The 21,959-nt window shown below is 41.0% G+C and overlaps 1 protein-coding gene across 3 annotated transcripts in view; it reads right to left on the bottom strand.

Moving 5' to 3' along the window:
* Positions 1-9,346: 9,346 nt before the first annotated feature.
* LOC123499544 (neuroglobin-like) overlaps positions 9,347-21,959 on the bottom strand; it is a 267,612-nt gene continuing 254,999 nt past the window's right edge. For all 3 annotated transcript variants that reach the window (XM_045247648.1, XM_045247649.1, XM_045247647.1), the window contains exons 2-3: positions 18,343-18,574; positions 9,347-17,528 (exon numbers count right to left, since the gene is read on the bottom strand). In XM_045247648.1, the coding sequence (XP_045103583.1) occupies positions 17,310-17,528; positions 18,343-18,574 (451 nt within the window). In that variant the 3' untranslated portion in view covers positions 9,347-17,309. The remainder of the gene's footprint in view (positions 17,529-18,342; positions 18,575-21,959) is intronic.

Genomic DNA, 21,959 nt, shown 5'->3' with positions numbered 1-21,959 from the left:
GAACACAAACATCATGAAGCGTTCAAGATACAGCAAGACACAAGATTTTAGTACAAAAATGGTGCACTGAGTGCTGCACAGAACACATATGTAATTAAAGTAAATTACATGACAAATATTAAATCACTTATCCTCCAAACGACATAAAGGGTTCCTGAGAAAAATGGCTAAATGTACTCTAGAAACTTCAAAGATGCATTTGTCTTCTTTAGTAATAAACTTAACCACTAGATTACCATAATAAATGACTGCTAGTGAAAGGAGCTAGGTGAGTAATGCAGCACACAAAAGGCGAGTTACGCTGAGAGCAATGGGAGCTTCATTAGAAAAGCCCAACAGTTTGGGAAGGAACGGAGTGATCAAATAAAGCTAATTCTTTTTAAAAAGGGAAGTTTGGAAGGGCAAGAGGTACTAATACTGTAAAAGCCGTGATAAATCCCACACAGGATTTACGGGGAAAGTATCATGCTGCTAACAAATGACATGAGTTGACAAGAAAAATATGAAATCTACAAAACAATGATAAAAATTCATAGAATGCTTACCTACTTTGATTACATAAATTACCATCAGTTAACAAATCTTTCATCAACTAAAATTCTTGAGCATTGGCTTTTAAAGAAAAAAAAAATGTCTAACTGAATTGTTAATAACACCAAATCAAACCCTACGTGTCAATGAGGATGAGTAAGTAAAAATTTCCACAAAATCATACAACTGAGTTGAGAACAATAATTTCCGAGAACACAGAAATTGTGTGCCCTCCTCGAAACCACGACCAACTCTCCCTCGCCTATGTTACCGTCCTTCTCTCACATGTTTGCTAGCCAACCTCGCCTTAGCGAGCCACAAAATTTCATCGCTGATTTTTTTTCCCCATAAAAATACATCACACTGAATAGAAGTATCCCTCTTCTCCTTTCCTTGATGCACTTATCAATCACTAATTCTTCCTTCATCTCTGTCAGCCTCGCAAGATACCATGCGCAGATAACTCACTCCACATTCTACAACCAACCTTTACTTCCTCCTCCCAAGCTTCCCTCCTGACTCACCGTGGTCACTCCCATCTGTAGTCTTGTGCCGTGCCGTCAGGAGTAATCAACACGGAAGGTTTAATAAATATGGAAGAGTTTAATCGTATAAATCGCACTTGCGGTCACAGTAAAAATCCTACGTAGTTCGCACTACGCAGACACAACCGGCGCTTGGACGAGTAGTGTTGCCACGTGGCAGGTGTTGAAATCCTTAATGCACCGACAAAATATTTCATGGACAACCAAAACTATACTAGTAAATAAATATTTAAATAAGTAATTACCATAAAATATAATAGCAAAAATTTTCATAAAAGTAAGATTAAGTTCATGTTATAATTCTTATTTTATGTAACACCAAGAAGAGAATACGAGCTTAAGAATTTCTAAAGATCACAACATAATGATAAAAAACATATAAATACAGTTTACTTAGTTTCATATTTTACTTTATTTGAAATAAAAAGTTTCCATAATTTCTATTTCTAACGCTTTGTTTTGATCAGTTCAGTATATGATTTTTGTATCTACTTTCCAGTTCATGTTTTTCAATACAAATCCTTATTACCATGTTATGCATTACAGGCCCAGACAGATGGAAAATATAGCAATGGGAAGATATCAAGATGAAAATGTAATTAAAAGTACATTTTCAAGGACATACATGTATAAGAAAAAAAAAATGAAGATAATGATGAACCGCGGGAGGCTTTGAAAGCGAAGGATGACGTAGTACATTCCCATTCAAAATCACAAACTATTAACCTTAGTCTATTATCCTATCCTTAGAATACAGAAAGGAGGCAATAGCACCGTACATACCAGAGAGTAAGTTGGTGACTGTCTCCTGTCATATCCGAAGCAGATCAACGAAGCGCGTCGAACTGGGTAAAGCACAATCCACTCTTCTTCCCAATAGTGGTATGTGGAGCTGCAGTAAGGGTATGTGTACTCCTTTTTTTTTTTTTTCCATCACCCTAGCATGAGCATGAGGCCATATTTTTCTCTTTTATTTATATACAATATTTTTCCTTTCATTGACTTTATATATATATATATATATATATATATATATATATATATATATATATATATATATATATATATATATATATATATATATATATATACATATTCAGATTTTCATACACGCTTCATTCACACTACACCTATCTCAAATCTAGTGTCTTTTGTCAGGGCATGGGGAATGGTGGGGTAGCTCACAAGTACACAGGGCGGCTACGTAGCATTACTACGTATATATTGTATATATACATGAATAGGGAAAGCATTCACACTCTTTTAAGAGAGAGGTGTCAAGACATTTGTCCCTTAATTTTGGTTACTCTCATGTCTTTTAGAAAACTGGCAACACAGTGGGCCCTTTTTTTTCCATGTTTTGTTGCCCTTGGCCAGCTGTCCCTCTTGCATAAGAAAAAAAAAAGATTTGTATTACGCTTGTACAGCTGGTCATCCTCATACTATATACTCGATCAGGCCCCCAGTCAGCTGATTTACCTACCCGCACCTTGCTGTGTCTGTTTTGTTCTTGTACCTCTTTCTTATCTTATTCTTCCTTTTTCTCTCTCATTCCCCATTTTCGTCTCCCTTTTTCCTCGTCCCTTCCCCTCATTCGTCCTTACTCGCTCTTCTATCTTCCCACTCCCTCCCCCTTCCTCATTTTCGTTATTCTTTCTCTCATTTTTTTACCCTCTCTTTATCATTCCTGTTCTTCCACTTTGTCTACGTTCTCTTTACCTCCAAGTTCTTCCTTCGTTCGTAACATACTTGAGAGAGAGAGAGAGAGAGAGAGAGAGAGAGAGAGAGAGAGAGAGAGAGAGAGATTACATTTATTGCCATTGATGAAATACAATACAAATGGATGAGGTAGATGTCTATCCACACCCAAATCACATCAGAATTACAAACAAATTACACATTACGTTATCTAAATAAATGAAAAAAAAAGTAGCAAGTCATCGTGGAGGAGCAAAATCCTTACAAACTTGCAATATTTCATCCACCTTATATTTCCGCAGCATCCATATTATTTGATCAGTCACATCATTAATGTCGTCATTCCTAAACCTGTCTCCACAAAAACAGTATAACACATAGTGCTCCAAAGTGTGACCATTTGCCTCTCCACATACTCTACACTGTGCCTCCTCAACAGTAAATACATCCTTGTATTGCCAATAGCATTTGTAGCCCAAACGCATCTTCATGACAACTACATCTCGGCGTGTTCCTACTCTATCATAAGTTACATTAATATGATCTCTAACCTTCACATAATGCCAAAACGTATTACTATTGTTATGTTCTTCTATCATTCTGGATTCATCGATCTAACGCTGTTCCTGTTTAACATTTCCACGAATCTGTTTTATTGATAAATGACAAAGTACATCAATGGTATCTCTCTCTCGTTCCCACACTTTGCTAATACATCAGCTTTTTCATTCTGAGGAATGCCAACATGAGAAGGAATCCAATAAAATTTTATCTTGTGCCCTTTCATGAGGCTCCTACATTGAGCCACTATCTCCTCATATACAGGACTTCTACTTGTCATTGATTCTAACGCTGGTCTGCTGTCAACAAAAATATGAACATCCTTATTCTTCCCTTGTACTTGAATGACAGCAATGCATATAGTAGCATACATTTCAGCCTGTGTTATGGATACGCCAATAGACAATATGAGCGTGATTGTACTCTCACAACTATTTTCCCATTAGTCATACTCACGCATCAATGCACCACAACCAGCTTTCCCATCAGCAAGCACAGACCCATCGCAAAATATATGAATGCTATTTCTTTTTGAAAAATACAATAAATTATGTGACAGTACCAAGACCTCAGGTAACCATGTATATATTCACATCTTAACAAACAAAGGATTAATACTTATGTCCACACCCTCCTCCCATAGGGGAGTGTAGATAACATTTGGTCTAGCCCTTAAAGGACAACACAACTGTGCAACATTGTACTTGATCATATGTTCTTTGACATTCCTTACAAAAGGGGATTTACATTCTCTCACACTGCAATACTCTGAGTACCTCCGACTGTCCATTTTGTCTGACATATTTCATAACACTTTTCACATCAAGCTCACTCTGGGTGAATTTAACTCTAGTCGCATAGCATCAGTCATAGTTACGTTTACAACCAAGTATAGTCCTCATTCCCTCATATGGCAAAAGTTCAAGTCTGTGTATGTGTTCCTTTCCCATAACCGATAAGCATGGCACAGCATAGTCTATGACCGACCTCACAGTGCTGACATACATCATTCGAAGGACAGGCACGCCAGCACCGCGCCCTGAGCTTAACAATGCACGTAACGGCTGTAGTCTTCTCTGACACGACGCTTCAATATGCCGCAATTCAGCTTCCTTGGCAGTCCTGTTATATCCTATATACATCCCGAGGTATTTGTATGCTTGCACCCTTTCTAATGATTTACCATTTAGTGTAACATTTCTGCGAAATCTACTTAGTTTTCTGCTCATTAACAACGAGTCCCAGATATATGCAATTACTATACAGTTTATTCAGACAACCTGCATCTTAGCTACAGTTGGAGATAGGATCAATATGTCATCTACATAGATTATAGGCATCACATCAGGAGGATATTCATCTTTTGCAATCCCATTCATCAAAGCATTAAATAAAGTGGAATTTAGAACTCCTTCTTGGGGAATACCTAACTCAAAATGTTTGAGGGCTGAAAACTTCCCACCAAATCAAACTCATGCATATCTATCACTAAGATAGTTAGAAATCCAGTCCAATATTTTTCCAGACGCACCAAAATTTCCCAGTTCATACAATATAATTTGGCTATTTGCTTGATCAAAAGCACTCTGGAGATCAACAAAAACTCTACATTCATCTTTAGAATTTGACAAACAAGAAATATTGCAATCTGAAGTCCTTTTCTCTTTGAGAAAACCATACATATTACTGGAAATATTATCACCAATCAGATATAATAACCTATTAAGTATTATCCTCTCCATCATCTTGCACATGCAAGATGTCAAAGATACCTGCTTGTAGCTCCCGTTACATTTAGGGACTGGAATAACAATAGCTTCCTTCCATAGTCTCCCTGAACTAAAACTCCTGTTGAATAAATCTATTAAGGGGCCCATCTTGATACTCGCTAGCCAATTCAGAATGTCATAAGTAATTCTGTCCGCAACAGGTGCAGTGGATTTACCATTTTAACTCCTGCCAGTAGTTCTTCCCTTGTTACGGAAGCACATGATGAGTCACGTCTACTAATACAAGTATTGATGAATACATTCCTCTCACCCTCATGATCTCGTTGCTCCGTGATAACAGCCTCATGTAAAGATGATATGCTAGATGCATGTGCCCACTTATCTATCAAGTCATCTGCTATTTTCTGTGAGTCCCCTGCTAATCCCACACCTCTCTGCACTTTGTTTACTTCATTCCAGACTTCTTTTATGGGCCGTGTTGCAGCAATTTTGTCCAAAAATAGTTTCCAATACTTCTCCCTCATTTCTCGCCTAACTACAGTGCATGTTTTTTGCTACTTCCTGCAGTGCAACACGAGCCTCCTCACTTTTACCTAACTTTATCCATTCCTGATGTGCACACCTTAGAGTACGATTCCAAGCTCGGACCTGCTAATTCTTTTGTGTACTCCCGTCGCATCCCTTAGGGTCGCTTACATTTTGGCACGTTCTTGTCAACCACGTTAACTATATGTTCCACTAGATTTTCAAGAAATGTGTCTACATCCTGTGCACGATATGTACTATACCATTGAACAATGTGCTTAATAAAATGGTCCTTCTTTGTATTTGTGATACTATATCTCACTCGTCTGTGACAGACAGATGGTATCATCAGTGGTAACTCTACGTGCAAGGCAAAATGGTCACTTAATAATTCAGAGACAAACTTACACTTACCTCCCAACCCGTGTGTATTGAACAAACACACATAGTCCAGCCTCCCTCCCCCAAGCAAACACACATCATTGCAATCGTTAAGAAATTGGTGCCAAACTGTCCCATTCCAATTTCTTCGCCCAGGGGAACCAAGAGAACCGTGTCGAGCATTGAAGTCTCCGACCAACAGAGTAGGCTCATGAAACACTGTTTTTGGAGAGTGCTCAAAGTTCATGGAATTCTGGTGCACGTATACATTTACCTCATTAATGAAACTTGTACCAATCATGAGTCTTTTACTGCTATATATTCTATCCCCCCCTTTTTGCCAGGAGCTGACACTAATTCAACTGGTATAATGTTCTTGATATAAACTGACATCCCCCTAACACCCTCACCCGCTGGTAGAAAAAAGTGCTGATAATTACATAGAGCAACTAGAGCACTTTCCGATCCAGTGTTTCCTGTAATACAACCACATTATCATTCAATACATACTCATGCAAATCAGGTCATTGTCCAACTTATCAGCCTTCTCAGTAAGAAAATAATTCAGCATACCAATAAGTGTGATGACCTTATCTCTGGGATTCTCCATACATACGTCCATACTTTCTTTCTGAAACATCTGTTTTTCATGACGCTCCTTCAGCTTACGGATTCTATCTTGCCTGCAATTATCTTCCTCTAACTTAGTAACGTGACTTATTAAAGAGATCACCAATTCGTGTTCAGTATTCTCGTGCACTACCTGTGCTCACGGTGCATCTGTCTCTGCCATCAATGTGTCGCCGATCCCCACACCCACTTGTCTCTCCCGTCGACCGCGTTGATACCTCCACACTCACTGCTGCTGCCACCTCCCTCCGTCTTAAACCTTGGGAACCCACTATTTCTTTATCTTGGAGGTATTATCAAAGACAGTACAAAAGTCTTTTTTAGGGTCTTTGGTATTACTGTCACTCCCCGTACGATTCCTAATTAAATTTTCCGAAATAGAAGATGAGGCAGTCTCCGTCACCGTTGTTGACTTACGGGACTGTAGGAGAAGAGGGAACCAAGCGTTTCTCTCTGGTGGTTTGGCAGGCACGAATTGCCGTTGAGGTTCACTCACTTTTTCTCTCTTTTCAGTTATTAATGAAGGTCGTTTCTCACACCTAAACGATCCAGCATTATGGGCTTGGCCACAATTATAGCATTTCGGTGGAATCCTCACTCCCTTCTTAATTTTCTCAGCACATTATTTACTCCCATGCTTTCCACTACAGAAAAGGTATACCATGTCATACCGACATCGCCAAGCTTTGTGACCGTACTGACAACAGTTAAAGCATAAAGGAGGCAGATCCACATACTTTCTTACTTTCCGCCAGCCATTACTCGGCACCCATATTCTCTCAGGAATCACACCTCTCATGAGCGTCACAACACTTGCCTTCACTGCTTGTTTATCATGTGACGTTTGGCCCATACCACATTCTCATCATTGATCAACATCATTTCCTGATCTAGTTCTCTATCATACCGTGTTATAAACACTTTAGTCAGCTTTTCTACCTTACCAAGGTCGGCGAGAACAATACCTTGAAAGCCGACGGTCGTCAGATGGTCCACAGCAGCTGGCCTCTCCACGATCAGGAATGGACGATTCACTTCCTCCTTCAGCAGCGGGCGAAACTCGCGATGCTGCACTGCCAGCTCCACCGCCCACACTCTTCTGAGATAACGACATCGTGTCAGTCGTAGGGAAATAGTCTTTTTCCTAGACTATGGTCTTCCTTCATTACCATACCTTCCAGCTCCGTTCTCAGGCGCTTGTCGTCGTCCTGTTGTCTCGTCCCTCTTCTGCGCCGCTTGCCTGATTGTTCCCATTGCTCCTTACCAGAGTCGGAATCACTTAGCTCCAAGTCTGCCAAACTTCCTCAGTACTGGATGTATTCCATGCTGAAGGGGAACGTCTGCACCCTACCAAGGTCAGAGTCGAAGTGAGAGAGAGAGAGAGAGAGAGAGAGAGAGAGAGAGAGAGAGAGAGAGAGAGAGAGAGAGAGAGAGAGAGAGAGAGAGAGACCTCCAGTATAGTAGGTGTGAGCACACACACACACACACAACCCTACCCAGGTGGTGACGTTAGGTCCCTGTGGAAAGTGAGTCATTAAAGAAGACGCAATGCCCAGCCGACGTGGTGTCTGTCAGCAACGAGGACTCTGTCGAGAGCAATATTAAACAATGCAAGCTGCACAAGAAACACCCAAACCCTACCACCCTGAGGCTGCTTGCTGCAGGACGTGGTGAATCGTTTTCTCGACGTGTCACAGCGAGCCAAGGAGGCAAAGTGGCTGCAGTGCTGCGCCACCTTCAGCCAGTACACCTCCCTGAGTCAGGCGCAAGGTAATTATCTATTCGGGTTGTGACGTCATGGCGCTGGACGTTTCTGATTGGTGGAGCGGCTTCTCTTATAGTTTTGTTGTTAGTAGTTTTTGAAATGAATATATGAGTTTATGGTATCTTAGAGAGTGACGTTTTTGTTCATTCATAGTGTTGGTTTGTCAATCTTCAGGGCTTGAAGGTATTTACGGTATTTACTTCTGATAATTCTCGAACTATCAGTTTGATGAGTGCTGAAATATGTAATACGTCTTTCACTTAATTAAGTGAAACCATTATTTAAGACTTGAATGTGTACAGGACTTCACTATTAATGTACCTCAATTTTCGTGTTACTAAGTGTAATAAACATGACACCCACTGGTTTAAAATCTCGTAAGATTCGGTATATCCTATACATGAAAACATGAAACATTTGCGTTATCTTATCAATTCTTCTTTTTATCCTGTTAACAGTGTAACAGACTTGATTAAATATATTGAATTACTGATTTATTTATCAGTAACCTATAATCAGATTATATGCTACTGATTAGTTATACCCGATATGGAAAGACAGAACATTAATCTTATCTACCGTATAGAACTCCATCTGGTACCACTATTTGTTGCCATATCAACCTCCCTCGTTTCAGTGCTTATGATGTCATTCCGCTTCGCGGTGTTATTATCATTAACTAGTTATTATTATAATTATACTTATCATTACTATTATTATTATTATTATCATCATCATCATTTATTATCAATATTATTATTACTATTATTATTATTATTATTATTATTATTATTATTAATATTATTATTATTATTATTATTATTATTATTATTATTATCATTTTTTTATTATTGTTATTATTATTATTATTATTATTATTATTATTATTATTATTATTATTATTATTATTATTATTAATAATAATAATAATAATAATCATGATCGAATAAATCCTAACCACAGGAATATGAAGCATTAACCACAGTAACAAATATCTTTTATTTTAAAACTTTGACAGTTTATGCGTAAAGTATAATGAGTAAAGTACATATGTATAATAAGAAATGAAGACAAATCGTGATCCCAAGCCGACCTGCAGACAGCGTCTTACCAAGACGTCTACTATACGAGGTGGCAACTTCAGGTCTCGCCCAGCTCTGCTGAAGACAATCAGCCCGTGCATGTCTACACTGCAACTCACTCACGGCAGAATTAGAAGACTGAGCATGCGTTAATGACTGAAGACCCTACACTGACCTTACACAACAAACGCCATATACACATCATCATTCATTACAGCTAGAAATAAGACTAGTTCCTATCCTGCCCCACGCCATCAGGCCCGGGAGCTGCACAGATGTCCTTGGTGCATTGCTGAGCATGCTGCTGATGCAACAAGCTGATGGGAATGACAAACCAACAAGTGAGTCTATATTGGGGTTCTGAATCTGATAATTTCCATCTTAATTATTTGGAAAGACGATCACTGTATTTTATTCCAAGAAAATGTCGCTTTGCTAGGTAGAAAAAAAAATCATGCATTCTGTAACACCTACAGTGATCATATTTATTTTGCAAAGCTTAATCTGAAGCTCACTGCTTTGGATCATTACAACAGAATAATAACATGTGTAAGTAAATATCAAAATCATATGTAACTTGGGCAACACTCAAGATAGAATATTAGAAAGAAATTATAGTTTACATATTAAAAAAAAAAATTATCCAAAAACGTAGTTTCATTAGTTAATTTCTAAGGAAATTGAAAGTGCGACTAACTGTCGGCTTAACAAAGGCAAAAATTAGATATAACGGAGGAAAGCGAGCCAAGCACAGTAATATATAGCATGTATGAGCATTACATGTATTTGCTATTCACCTGTAGCATTTGGTAAAAACAAGATATATCCAGAAAAATATGTTGGCTTCTTACATACACTACACAAGTGATCTAATATAGGACACTATAATCAGCTAAGCATATAGTACAGTTTCATTAAGAGTCTAATCCATAGTAGTACATACTTTTTACAATACTATACGTACTTCATTTATGTGGCAACCTGTACGTAGATTGCACTCTCGAGGGGCACACGGAAAGTCGGGGCAGTGCTTTATCGTGGCCACTTACTTGCTCACACACACACACACACACACACACACACACACACACACACACACAAACACACAAATTTGAAGCCCAAACCTGTTTACAATTTTGTGATTAGAACAGAGTTGTGTTACCGATGGCAAAATAACAGACTTTCAAAAAATATGATGTAAGAGGAAAGATCTTACTGTAGTAATTAAGTATACTGCCAAGAGAGAGAGAGAGAGAGAGAGAGAGAGAGAGAGAGAGAGAGAGAGAGAGAGAGAGAGAGAGAGAGAGAGAGAGAGATTACAAAGAAGGGTCGTAAGTGCTGTACTTCTGAACACAACATGCTTCAGGTTTAACACTTGCACAAGACACATTACCGCTGGTTCGTATTCTTAGACGCTTCGTTCCTTCATCGTCATTATTTTCAGAGACCATAGAGATACAATGAATGAGGTTTCCAAGAGAGATTTTTCCATTGATGACGCAGAATCCTTGCTCATCTTCAATAGAATCATGAAAATACAATTGGAAAACCCCAGTAACCACTACAGTCTGTTAAAGGTAAGAGATGGATGACGAAGTGCTTGAGAATGCGCTCCTACTCCCATTATCGAAATAATAACGGTATCAATATTATCATTATTAATAGTTTTTATCTTGCCTACTCTTGCGTGTTCTATTGAGCTATGCCGCCGCTTCTGCCACCGCTGCCCACACCACTGCTACCGCGCTAGATATCAGTAAACCTCCTTCCATGCACTCAAATTTAGTCACCTTATGAGTTTCTGAGTAAGGAATACATTGTGCTACACTAGGAGGTTCTTCAAGGGATGGTTCGTTTAAGAATGTCTGTCCCCAAGTCAGGCTTTTATCTTAACTCATTAAATTGGAAAGTTCACTGATTTTTTAAGATTTCCAAGCAAAATGTGAAATGAAAAAAAACGTACATATGTCCACTTTATAATGTTAAGATAATGAATTGGTAATATTAATAAAAATGCTATACATTTGAGGTTATTTTTGTAGACAATAAGTGAAATGGGAATGCATATTATAAGACTAATGAACAAGGACCAAAATATCTTCTTGCTTGGTAAATACAGATGCAAGTGTTTTCGTGATAAAAAAAAAGATAATAACACTAATTTTCAGTTTGAAAAGGATCCGTAAGACAACTATGGTAAAATCGTGATCATATATTAACATTACGTATAATAAATTTTTCTTTTTTTCTCAAGGTTAAGGAAGAACATAATTCAATGGTAATACGAATTGGTAATTTTGGAAGCCAATAACTAAACTGGTTGAAGTGTGTGAGTTACGAGTCTACGATCGCCAAGTCAACACGTGGCAAACAACGTGAGACTTGGACAATTAGTAATCATATTTATATCAGGTAAAGAATTTGAACACTCACACACAGACACACACACACACACTAATAATGAAAATAATAATAAATAAATGATGGAAAAAGCCATGATGTTAAATGTAGAGTAGATTCAAGAGTTACCAGGTAAGAGAAGACACTTTCCTGCTGATCATCTACAATAGCACATACACGTCTTCTTTGGGGGATAAATATCTTACATAAACAGCTAGTAAATACTCTAGTGTATGATCTATACTACACGCTAACTGAGCTTTCTTTTTCTTCTTATCTAATCTTCTAGAGCTACACATAATTTATTTATTCTTACGTCAAACACGTCTCGAGGTATTATGTAATCTGGGACTTGCATTTGAACTATTTCCTTTGGTGTTTGCTATCTTAGTGTTTTTTTTTTCTTTTCTTATCAGTTTTTGTTGTCCCCTCGCCTAAGCCCAACCTTGAAGTCACACCTAAATGTTACATCTGACATTCATTGGTGCTCACGGCCGGATTCCTTTAAACAATGCCTTCCACCTTCGCCAGTTGAAGGATACCGTCCGGGAGAGATCTGTAATCTTTAGAGAGAATGCTGCCTTCCTGCAGTTCGGGAAGGCAACGCTCAGGCCGGATTTAGCTTCTCCCCAAAGGTGAACCGCCATATCTTCGTCATTACCTTCGCATAAACTTTGCTAAATACCTACTATTATTAGTTTTATTTTTGTAAACTAATTGATTTTAGAACATGAAAATATACAGGTTATCGTTGAAATAGCCTACTTTACAAAAATTGTGATTGAAACCAAACCCAAGAACAACATCATCTTCCAAGTTTTCTATCAGAATTCTAGTTATGTAAGCATTGAAACAGCTGTTTCATCATCTATCCAGCAGTTGTTCAAAGTATATAACTGTTTGGAGTACCATAAAGAACAATATATCTGACAGATTCTTTCATATAGGTGAAGGCAGCTGGTCCTTGCTCAATCTGCCTTAGCTTACGATCAGTTGTGTCTTTATCGCTTGATAAATACCCATTTATATAGACAGCTGGTGGACAGTCCTCTTACCATAGGCCCATAACCTGTACAGTTAAAGATGACGATTCTCTCCCAGGCCTGCCATTTGAAGGCCACTACATACCCATCTGTGCTCTTATTCAGAAGCACTTTCCCCTGGCTCACCAAGTCTTAATAAACCACGCTTCCATGTTGCCTGTGGTGGAACGGTTAGACCGCCTCTGGTCTGGAATGCGTGGGTCAAGCAGCTGAGGTGATGGTAAACAAACATTGCTACCAATCACCATCAAATTATACTCATGGTTTATTTCGCTAAACGCATTAATAATAAATATATGAATGTGGGATAATATTCGTGGCATATAATATCAAATCACATTGAATTAATAATCATTTTATAATTTCCCGGACAAGAAAGATGCACAGGTTTACCAACACAACACCTCCGTTACCTTCGAGAAGGAAGGGAGCCAGGAAGGGAGCGCAACATTTACGAATATGACTTCCGAGAAGGCCACATTGCTGTGTAGCCTTCGTCGAAGGTACTGTTTAAGAATCCGGCCGACAGCCTCCAACATACACAACAAAGGTCACTCCTAGCCAAGGCTTGTACCTTCCTACTTTGGATGTGTTTAGCAGTAAAGAAAAAAAAGGACATGTTGTTGTTGTTGTTGTTGGAAGGGCCTGTTTTGTAAGAGCATATACGCAGAAAAGAGAAATACGCATGCTCGCTCGCACACACACACACACACACACACACACACACACACACACACACACACACACACACACTATCATTCATAATCCTCTTCATCAGTCTCGGTGAAATAAGTTCCTTTTAGGATGACGTAGTATGATAGTCATTTACTCCTGACTCCATAGCAGTATGTAATAATTCAACATCAGTATGTCAACAGTAATCAAACACTTACCAACAGTAAAGTGTTCTCTCGTCACAGAACACGTGGAGCAGAACAAATCAAGAGAGAGAGAGAGAGAGAGAGAGAGAGAGAGAGAGAGAGAGAGAGAGAGAGAGAGAGAGAGAGAGAGAGAAAATGTAAAAAATCAATATAATACAAGTAAATTCTTCCTGTTCATTTACGTCAGAGCTGAGACAAGATGGCGAGATAGGAGCAAACATGTACTTCTCAGTTGCAAAGACAAATTAATATATCGTTGTTGGAATGGCTGTTTATTATCAGGGCAGCTTATCACACACAGCCTCATGAAGACTAACATGTTTACCGCTCTTTCTTCTTTCTCTGTGCTTCTTCTTATGTTCCGCAGTGACGTCTCCTACCTCACTGTCTCCACCATCACCATTCATTATCACTCTGGTACCGCATGTCATCTTTCAAGAAAATGCAGAACAAAGAGAGTTGTAATTCTGAAATGACGCGGTTTCCATTTCATAGCCAATTGCTGCTTTATCTACCCCGTGGTGGTGGTGGTGATGGTGGCGGTGGTGATGTAAAGTTTAAGTCGTGTCATGTCAGATATAAAATTGATTTCGTCTCCATTCTGTTTGTAAATCAAGGTGATGTGTTGAGATGCATCAGTACTTTAAGAAACAACACATTTACCTTTACTAATATTGCAAAGTTACTGCAGGTAAATATCATAAAGCCTTTTGTTTTTTATAGTTTGCCGAGGAATTTCACGATCATCTCTTAATCCTACACATATGTATTTAAATATTATTATTCAAGAGACACCAATATAACCAATTCTTAAAGAGTATGATGGTGGGGCGCCGCGAGGTTGTTGCTTGATACATGTTACCCTTCCATTGAGATCTTGGTGTTAATATTTGCTTGGTCGTCATTGAAATCGTTCAGTACAACTCGGTCACAGCGTCCCACCGTCAGTGTGTATTTTTTTGGTTGGCAACAATTCTGCATTTTCTCTACATAACTAGAAAATTAACACGGTACACGCACATTTATTGCACACACGCGTCTCCTAACAACCGTGTGCACAAGTTGGGCTCATTCTACAGTGTTATTAGGGCACCGCGTGGGCGCCGCCACCCTCTGAGGGCAGCCTTGCACTAACCACGCACTATGCACACCCACTCTCACACCGCTACGCTAACACTACTCGGGCATGACTGACACTCGTGAGACTTAAGCTACTTGAGGATGGGATTTGGTACATGACTCTCCTGCCTTATGCTACTATATACAACACATTGAGGAATGCCAGAATGAGGCCAAATACGTGACGATGCTCTTCACCCTGGCGTGGGGCGTACCCATACCTGCGGCAACAGTACACTGGACACCAGCGTGAAGGTGACTTGTACACTCACCAAAACTGAGTGAGATACTGTGATTTGCAATGATCCGCGGTTGATATATGAACAAATTGTGGCATTCTTATTTTCCCTATTGGCCTACATTAAATGTAACACTAATGCATGAGATTCCTCGGCGCTTGTTTGGCACCCCCCGACAGCCCTCCCCTCCCCCCTCTCTCCAAGCAGGAGGTTTGGGGCTATCGGGGCGGCGAGCTAGGGCGCTGTACCACGAACGCGCCTCTGCACCACCTCAGAACTGGTACTGGTGAACACTGACGGCATCTCTCTATCATACACCTGATTTTTGCCTTGAAGTGGAAAGTCTGGACTATCCTGGTGACAGTTTGAACAGATCATAGAGGCAGTTAACATCAGACTTTACTAGAAATACTCATGGAAAGATTATGTTGTAAGTTATCATAGTGGCTGTTATGGTGACTCGTGCCATGGTAGTCTTCCTAATTTCCAGAAATCTATTTTCTTCACGTCCAACATTATAAAATAAATATAACTTCCTTGAATGTCTTCTTTCACACCACTTCCTGTCTGACAAGAGATGTTAAGCACCGTTTGGTACGGCTAGTGCATAAGTTGGTGGTTCTCCTTCACGTTCCACCTCCCAAGTGCGCTCCCTGCACCGCTGTCCTGGCTGTTACATATTACATGACTAAGCATGGACATAAACCGCTGGAAAATGAATAATGAGAGCAACTGTAGTAACATGATCACGGGTAATCATCATATAAACCGTTATCGCCACACGAGCACCATCAGATGAACCGCTGCCGCAACACCCAAACATCCTTGACGGAGGAACAAGGTTCTCTAAAAACGTAGATTCCATTAATCTGCAAACGCAAGCTGGAATACTGGTATATGCCTCCCAATTAAATCAAACAAGCCTGCATAGCGTGAAAGATTATTTTTCGTTCTGGTCACAATGGATATGAAATTCAATGGTATACGCATTCTTGTTCCGAGTTGTTGGTGAAATGCTCCTTCATCTGCTCCTTACTACTGCTACGTATGTTTTGCCGGTGATGACAACGAACTGTCTAACGATTCACAGTGCAACTTAATGATTCTGAACAAAAGTTGATGTGTGTATCCAAATGCTACACATCACTTAGTAATAGATTTTTAATACCATAAGCCTCCTCTTAACATGTCTTAACAAATTTCTCGTTTCCCTGAGTATACAAGATCAAGAGGATACACACACACACACACACACACACACACACACACACACACATAGTCATCAAACACAAAGTCACTGCAGGAATGAAGATGTAAAATAAATAAATAAAAGGCTGAGTCTTGGCGGACCATCAAGAGCGTGTGACGCGTGTGGCACGCTGGCCACAGTAAAGGAAGCGGTGGTGTGGGCGGCACGGCGGCGGCCACTCCATGCTGCGCCATCCCTCCCCTCTCCTCACCCTGCTGCCGGTGGTGGCAGCGTTATGAAGTACAACACACAACTATATGGGACGTTTCCAATATCTGCAACACAGATATCCTATTGGTATGTTAGCGACACTGACATCGATGTTCATGAAATACGAATTACAGCGGCCAGGAGCGACTAACTCACCGTCCTCTTTCATATTTCTATACGAAAATAAGCTTTCTCGATAAATATCATGTTCCTATTATATATATATATATATATATATATATATATATATATATATATATATATATATATATATATATATATATATATATATAAGAGAACAACACAATAAAAACTTCGTATTCTCAGCTCAGACAGTTTACTTAAAAATTAAGGTTTTCCAGCAAGTACCTAACATTATACGTTTATCTGCGTGCGTGTGTCAGGCGCCCGACCCCAGACAGTGCTGCGGCAGCTCCGCCTGGGTATCGAGCGCCTGACCGTTCTTGGCCGACGTTACAAACAGTTACAAAGCTACACTACTTGATCACTAGTACACCAAGACGCCTCGTGCAGAAGGCTCAGCACTGCACTGCCTCACAGTCCCGCCAGGGTCACGCTGCATCGGGTGGGTTGAGCCGTAACTCTACATGTCACGAGAACCGAATGTGCGCTGTGTTGTTGTTGGTGGTGTTTGTGTTGTTGGTCAGGCGGCAGTGTAGTAATGACCTCCGGCTGGCTTCCTCCCCCTGCCGGCCGCTCTCAAGACCCTTTGTCCATCTTGGAGCTGCTGTTCCCTTCCTCCGAGTTGATCGCCTTCTTCTCGTTGTCGTTGGGCTCCTTCGACTCAGCCAGTTCGTAGCCGCGCACCACCGTCTCGATGAGGAACTTGATGGTGATCCTGTAGATGTTGTCCATGTTGTCGGTGTAGCGATCACCCAGCGTGAGCCGCACCGCCTCCAGGAACGGGTGCTCGATTTTCTGCCGGACAAACACTAATCAGAGGTGGTAAGAATGAAGAGACAGGTAATCCTTCAACCGCTAATGACACTGACGTTACATAGTCAACTCAAGGCAACTTCCGGGCACTTAAAACTTACCAACTGCCATTATCTTCCTTATTTACCCAAACTTCTCTTGAAATTATGTAATGACAGTGCATCTGCCGCGCTCTTGCTAAGTTTGTTCTTCTCATCTACTACTACTACTACTACTACTACTACTACTACTACTATCTTCACAAACAGACACGCCAAATTTCCACGATCATCACCAACACGACCTCCCAAACATCACAATATCCCGAATACCACAATTCCACCACACCGTTACGATAACCACCATCATCACCACCACCACTTCTATAACAACTGCACCACATGACTGTATAATCATTTATAGAATGAGCAGCAGGTGGTGGCAATAATACACACACACACACACACACACACACACACACACACACACACACACACACACACACACATACAATAAAGGGTAATAAGTGCTAATAACACCTCTAACATTTACCACATTATCATTACAGAAACTCCACACAATGTACGTCTCTTTATCCTTTTTAATACCACGTGATGCCTCTTCTCACGCCTTCCATCCTCCCTGCAACCAAAATCAAGCACGGAGGCAATGGAATAGGTGTAATACGAACCAAATTACCTAAGACTGCAGAAAAAAAAGATTAAAATGGTACAACTTCAGGGTAACTGGTTATACTTTCGTCCTTACGTTCGCTTCATGATGCTGTTCTCTTTTTAAGCCTTTAGCACCACCTTACCCAGAAATACTCCTTTTTGAAGCCCGGGATCTTGCGATGGGAGGCGCCGATCTGGTGGAGGAGGCCGAAGAAGAAATCCACGTTGTCCATGGCCTTGATGCCCTCGTCGATGGAGTTCATGACCATGGTAGCGTGCTCGGCCAGCTCCAGGGACTCGGCCTGCTCGTCCCGCGTCCGTAGCTGCCGAAACTTGGTGAACAGCGTGATCAGCTCAGAATGGTTCTCGAACAGCCTGGAATACAAAGGTGTGGTGAGGAATGGTGAGGTTTGTTAGTGGTATGTGGGATACGATGACAAGGCTGACGTAAGCAAAATCATGAAGTTGTGGTTACAATTAGAATGAAAGGTGGTTTGTAAATGGTACAGGAGATATGTTAAGGCTGGCAAAAGCAAAATTCTCATCTAGACGTCTTTTAAACGGTACAGGAATACAACAAGGATGACACAAAGAATTTTTTTAGCGTTACTAAATTAGGCAGGACAATAAATGATTAATAAGTTAGAAAAAAGGAGATAAGAAATTCGTTCCCAAATAATGATAGATACAACAAACAGATTTAGTATTCATCTTTCTTGGAGTGTCAGGCAGCTTCTAGAAATTGAGCACACAAACGAAGCGTCTCAACTTTCCCTCGAATTACTGCCTCGAACACAAATGAGCTCATTCAACAGACGACCAAACTTTAGCGAGCGTTTATTGGTCGCAACCTCGCATTGCACTGCACGGCTCTCGGCTCCTCCTGCTTCCCTACACTGGTGCCACGCCCATCCCAGCCAGCAGCACCAACCCGCAGCGCCTGTCCACCACCAGGAGCGGGAAAACAAAGGGTAGTAGGTGCGAGGGTTTAAACACACACACACACACACACACACACACACACACACACACACACACACACACACATACACACACACAGAATGACGAATGATGTGTTGTATTAAAGATATATAGTATTTTACTTTTCAAATTCTCGTGTGTGTGATTTAAAGTTGATGGTACATATTACATCTGCCTACCAATCTATACATGCATGAATGAATGTATGTGTGTGCCGTGTCAAAGGCGATGTTTCAAGATAGTTCAGTTCCCACTCTCTTCTCTGCTTCCCTTTCTTCTCTAGAGACATAACCATTTCTCCTTTCTATAATGTACAATACTTCTCCTGCTCCTGCTCCTCCTCCTCCTCCTCCTCCTCCTCTACTATCCTTCTTCTCCTCCCCTCCTCCTCCTCCTCCTCCTCCTCCATCTCCTCCGCTTCTTCCTCCTCCTCCTCCTCCTCTAGTCATAAGGCGCAACATAAGTTTCCGATAGCGCGCAAGTCAGCTTTAATATTTGCAAACTGTTTTGGAGTTCCCCGAAAGAAGAATCCTTTGGTTGGAGAAGGAGGTCAGAAGGGCGCCTCTTTTGCCTCCGCAGGTCGATACCATGACGGGGATGAAAAAAGAAACCCTACCATCTTTACCCTCTAGGCTCATCCCCTCCCTCTCTCTCTCTCTCTCTCTCTCTTTCATTGATATTCTTTGCCAGTTTTACGACTGCTTCTGTGGACCTTCCTGCATTGTATCTCCTCTTCTATCTCCCCCATGACATGGCCTTCCTCCCTCACCTCGCCCTGTTACTCTCTTCCTTTCTTCAGTTGCTTTTTCTCTTTTACTTTCACCTTCCGCTGCCTCCACCACCCCGTCGCCTCCAGCCCCCCACACCGCCGCCTCTCCGCCGCTCCTGACCTCACAGTTTGGACTCAATAGCGAACCCTTGAACCTCGCCAGCCGTGGTTCAATATAGACCATCCTCGAGAGAGAGAGAGAGAGAGAGAGAGAGAGAGAGAGAGAGAGAGAGAGAGAGAGATTTTTTCCCGCGTATTTCTGGTTTATTAATCGTAGGACATCCAAGGCATATGTATACGTTCCACCTCTCCCCCTCATAATACCACTTAATCCTACACTTTCCCCTCGGCTCATTTCTCCATTACCCATTTCCCCTTTACTCCCCTCTATTCCCCCTCTCTCTTTATGATTCATCTTTGCATTATTTTACCCTTTTACCTTTCTTTTGAAATTCCACACATCCTCTTTTCTCCCGCCACCAGTACTACGGTCACACGCGCTATCTCTCTCTCTCTCTCTCTCTCTCTCTCTCTCTCTCTCTTTATGCACGTATTCAAAAGTAATGTCGTATGCTCCTGCCTGTAAATCATTCGTGCACTTTTTCGTATGCCGCTAAAAAATTCAGATACGTAAGTTATGTAAGAGCGAGAATGATGAGAGAATTAAAGAACATGAAAGAGAGTTAGAGAGATATGGAAGGAAGGGTAATGAGAAGGGCTATAAAAGAAAAGAGAGAGAGAGAGAGAGAGAGAGAGAGAGAGAGAGAGAGAGAGAGAGAGAGAGAGAGAGAGATAAACGGCTCGCAAACAGATCCGTAGAAAAGTGAGGGTAATGTAGGAAAGAAAAACAAACAGAGAGAGAGAGAGAGAGAGAGAGAGAGAGAGAGAGAGAGAGAGAGAGAGAGAGAGAGAGAGAGAGAGAGAGAGAGAGAGAGAGAGAGAGAGAGAGAGAGAGAGAGAGAGAGAGAGAGAGAGAGAGAGAGAGAGAGAGAGAGAGAAACGGCTCGCAAACAGATCCGTAGAAAAGTGAGAGTAATGTAGGAAAGAAAAAAACATGTGTAGTGCGATGTCCAATGAGAGAGGAGGAGGAGGAGGAGGAGGAGGAGGAGGAGGTAAAGAAAGAAGTGGTGTGCAAACTGGTCTTTTTTGGTGTTTAATGGCGCTTTAATTGTTTTGTTTTGGGTTGAACGGGAAGATGCAAGAGTGTTTCACGGGACTTTTATTCGGTTTCTCCCTTCATGTACTTGGTCTCCTTAGTACCCCCCCCATCCGAATCACACACACACACACACACACACACACACACACACGACCCTCCCTGTCCACTGCAGTCCTCCCTTCATTAGGCAGAGTCATTAAGGAGACGCAAAACCCGAGACGCTACCGATATGGAGCAGCTTGGCGCCCATACCCCATGAGTGGCGGTTGGCGTGCTTGTAGGCATTGAATGGCTGACACTGGACAATCTTACTTAAGACAGACGCCCGTATTAAAAAACAATTTGGTCTCTTATCACGACTATTTTAAAAGACCACATAGATGATTAGCCGTCTTCTCAAGAATGTTTTTCTTGTTAATAATATAAATATCTTCTTAATCTGTGTGACTCGAGCCATACAGCCTTGTGAGTCGGTAGAGGTGTGGGCAGAAGTGTTCCAGAGTATGAGCTAGTCGTTAGTGAAAGGACCGAGGAGGAGGATGAGATGGACAGGGTTACAGTGGATCAACGTTGGTGGGACGCGAGCCAGACGCGGGTGTGCAGCCTCTTGGGGCACCACGACGCCCAGACAGCCCACGTCTGGCGGTAGAGTCGACCGGACGGCGCCTGTGCAACTCGACTGTGGTCGTGGAGCAGACTACTGTTAGAGGCAGTGGCGAGGAAGCGAATTATAAGGCCATATAACTCACACTTCATGTACAATCACGAGAAAATCTTTGTTTTATAAGCACCATATTCTGAAAAATTTCTGCACCGCACTTTTTATGGGTTTTAATATTTCTAGTAACAAA

Source organism: Portunus trituberculatus, chromosome 50 (assembly GCF_017591435.1).
Source record: "Portunus trituberculatus isolate SZX2019 chromosome 50, ASM1759143v1, whole genome shotgun sequence".
Taxonomy (NCBI): Eukaryota; Metazoa; Arthropoda; class Malacostraca; order Decapoda; family Portunidae; genus Portunus; species Portunus trituberculatus.
Note: the sequence above shows the minus strand (reverse complement) of the source record. Positions and strands in the feature narration are given on the sequence as shown.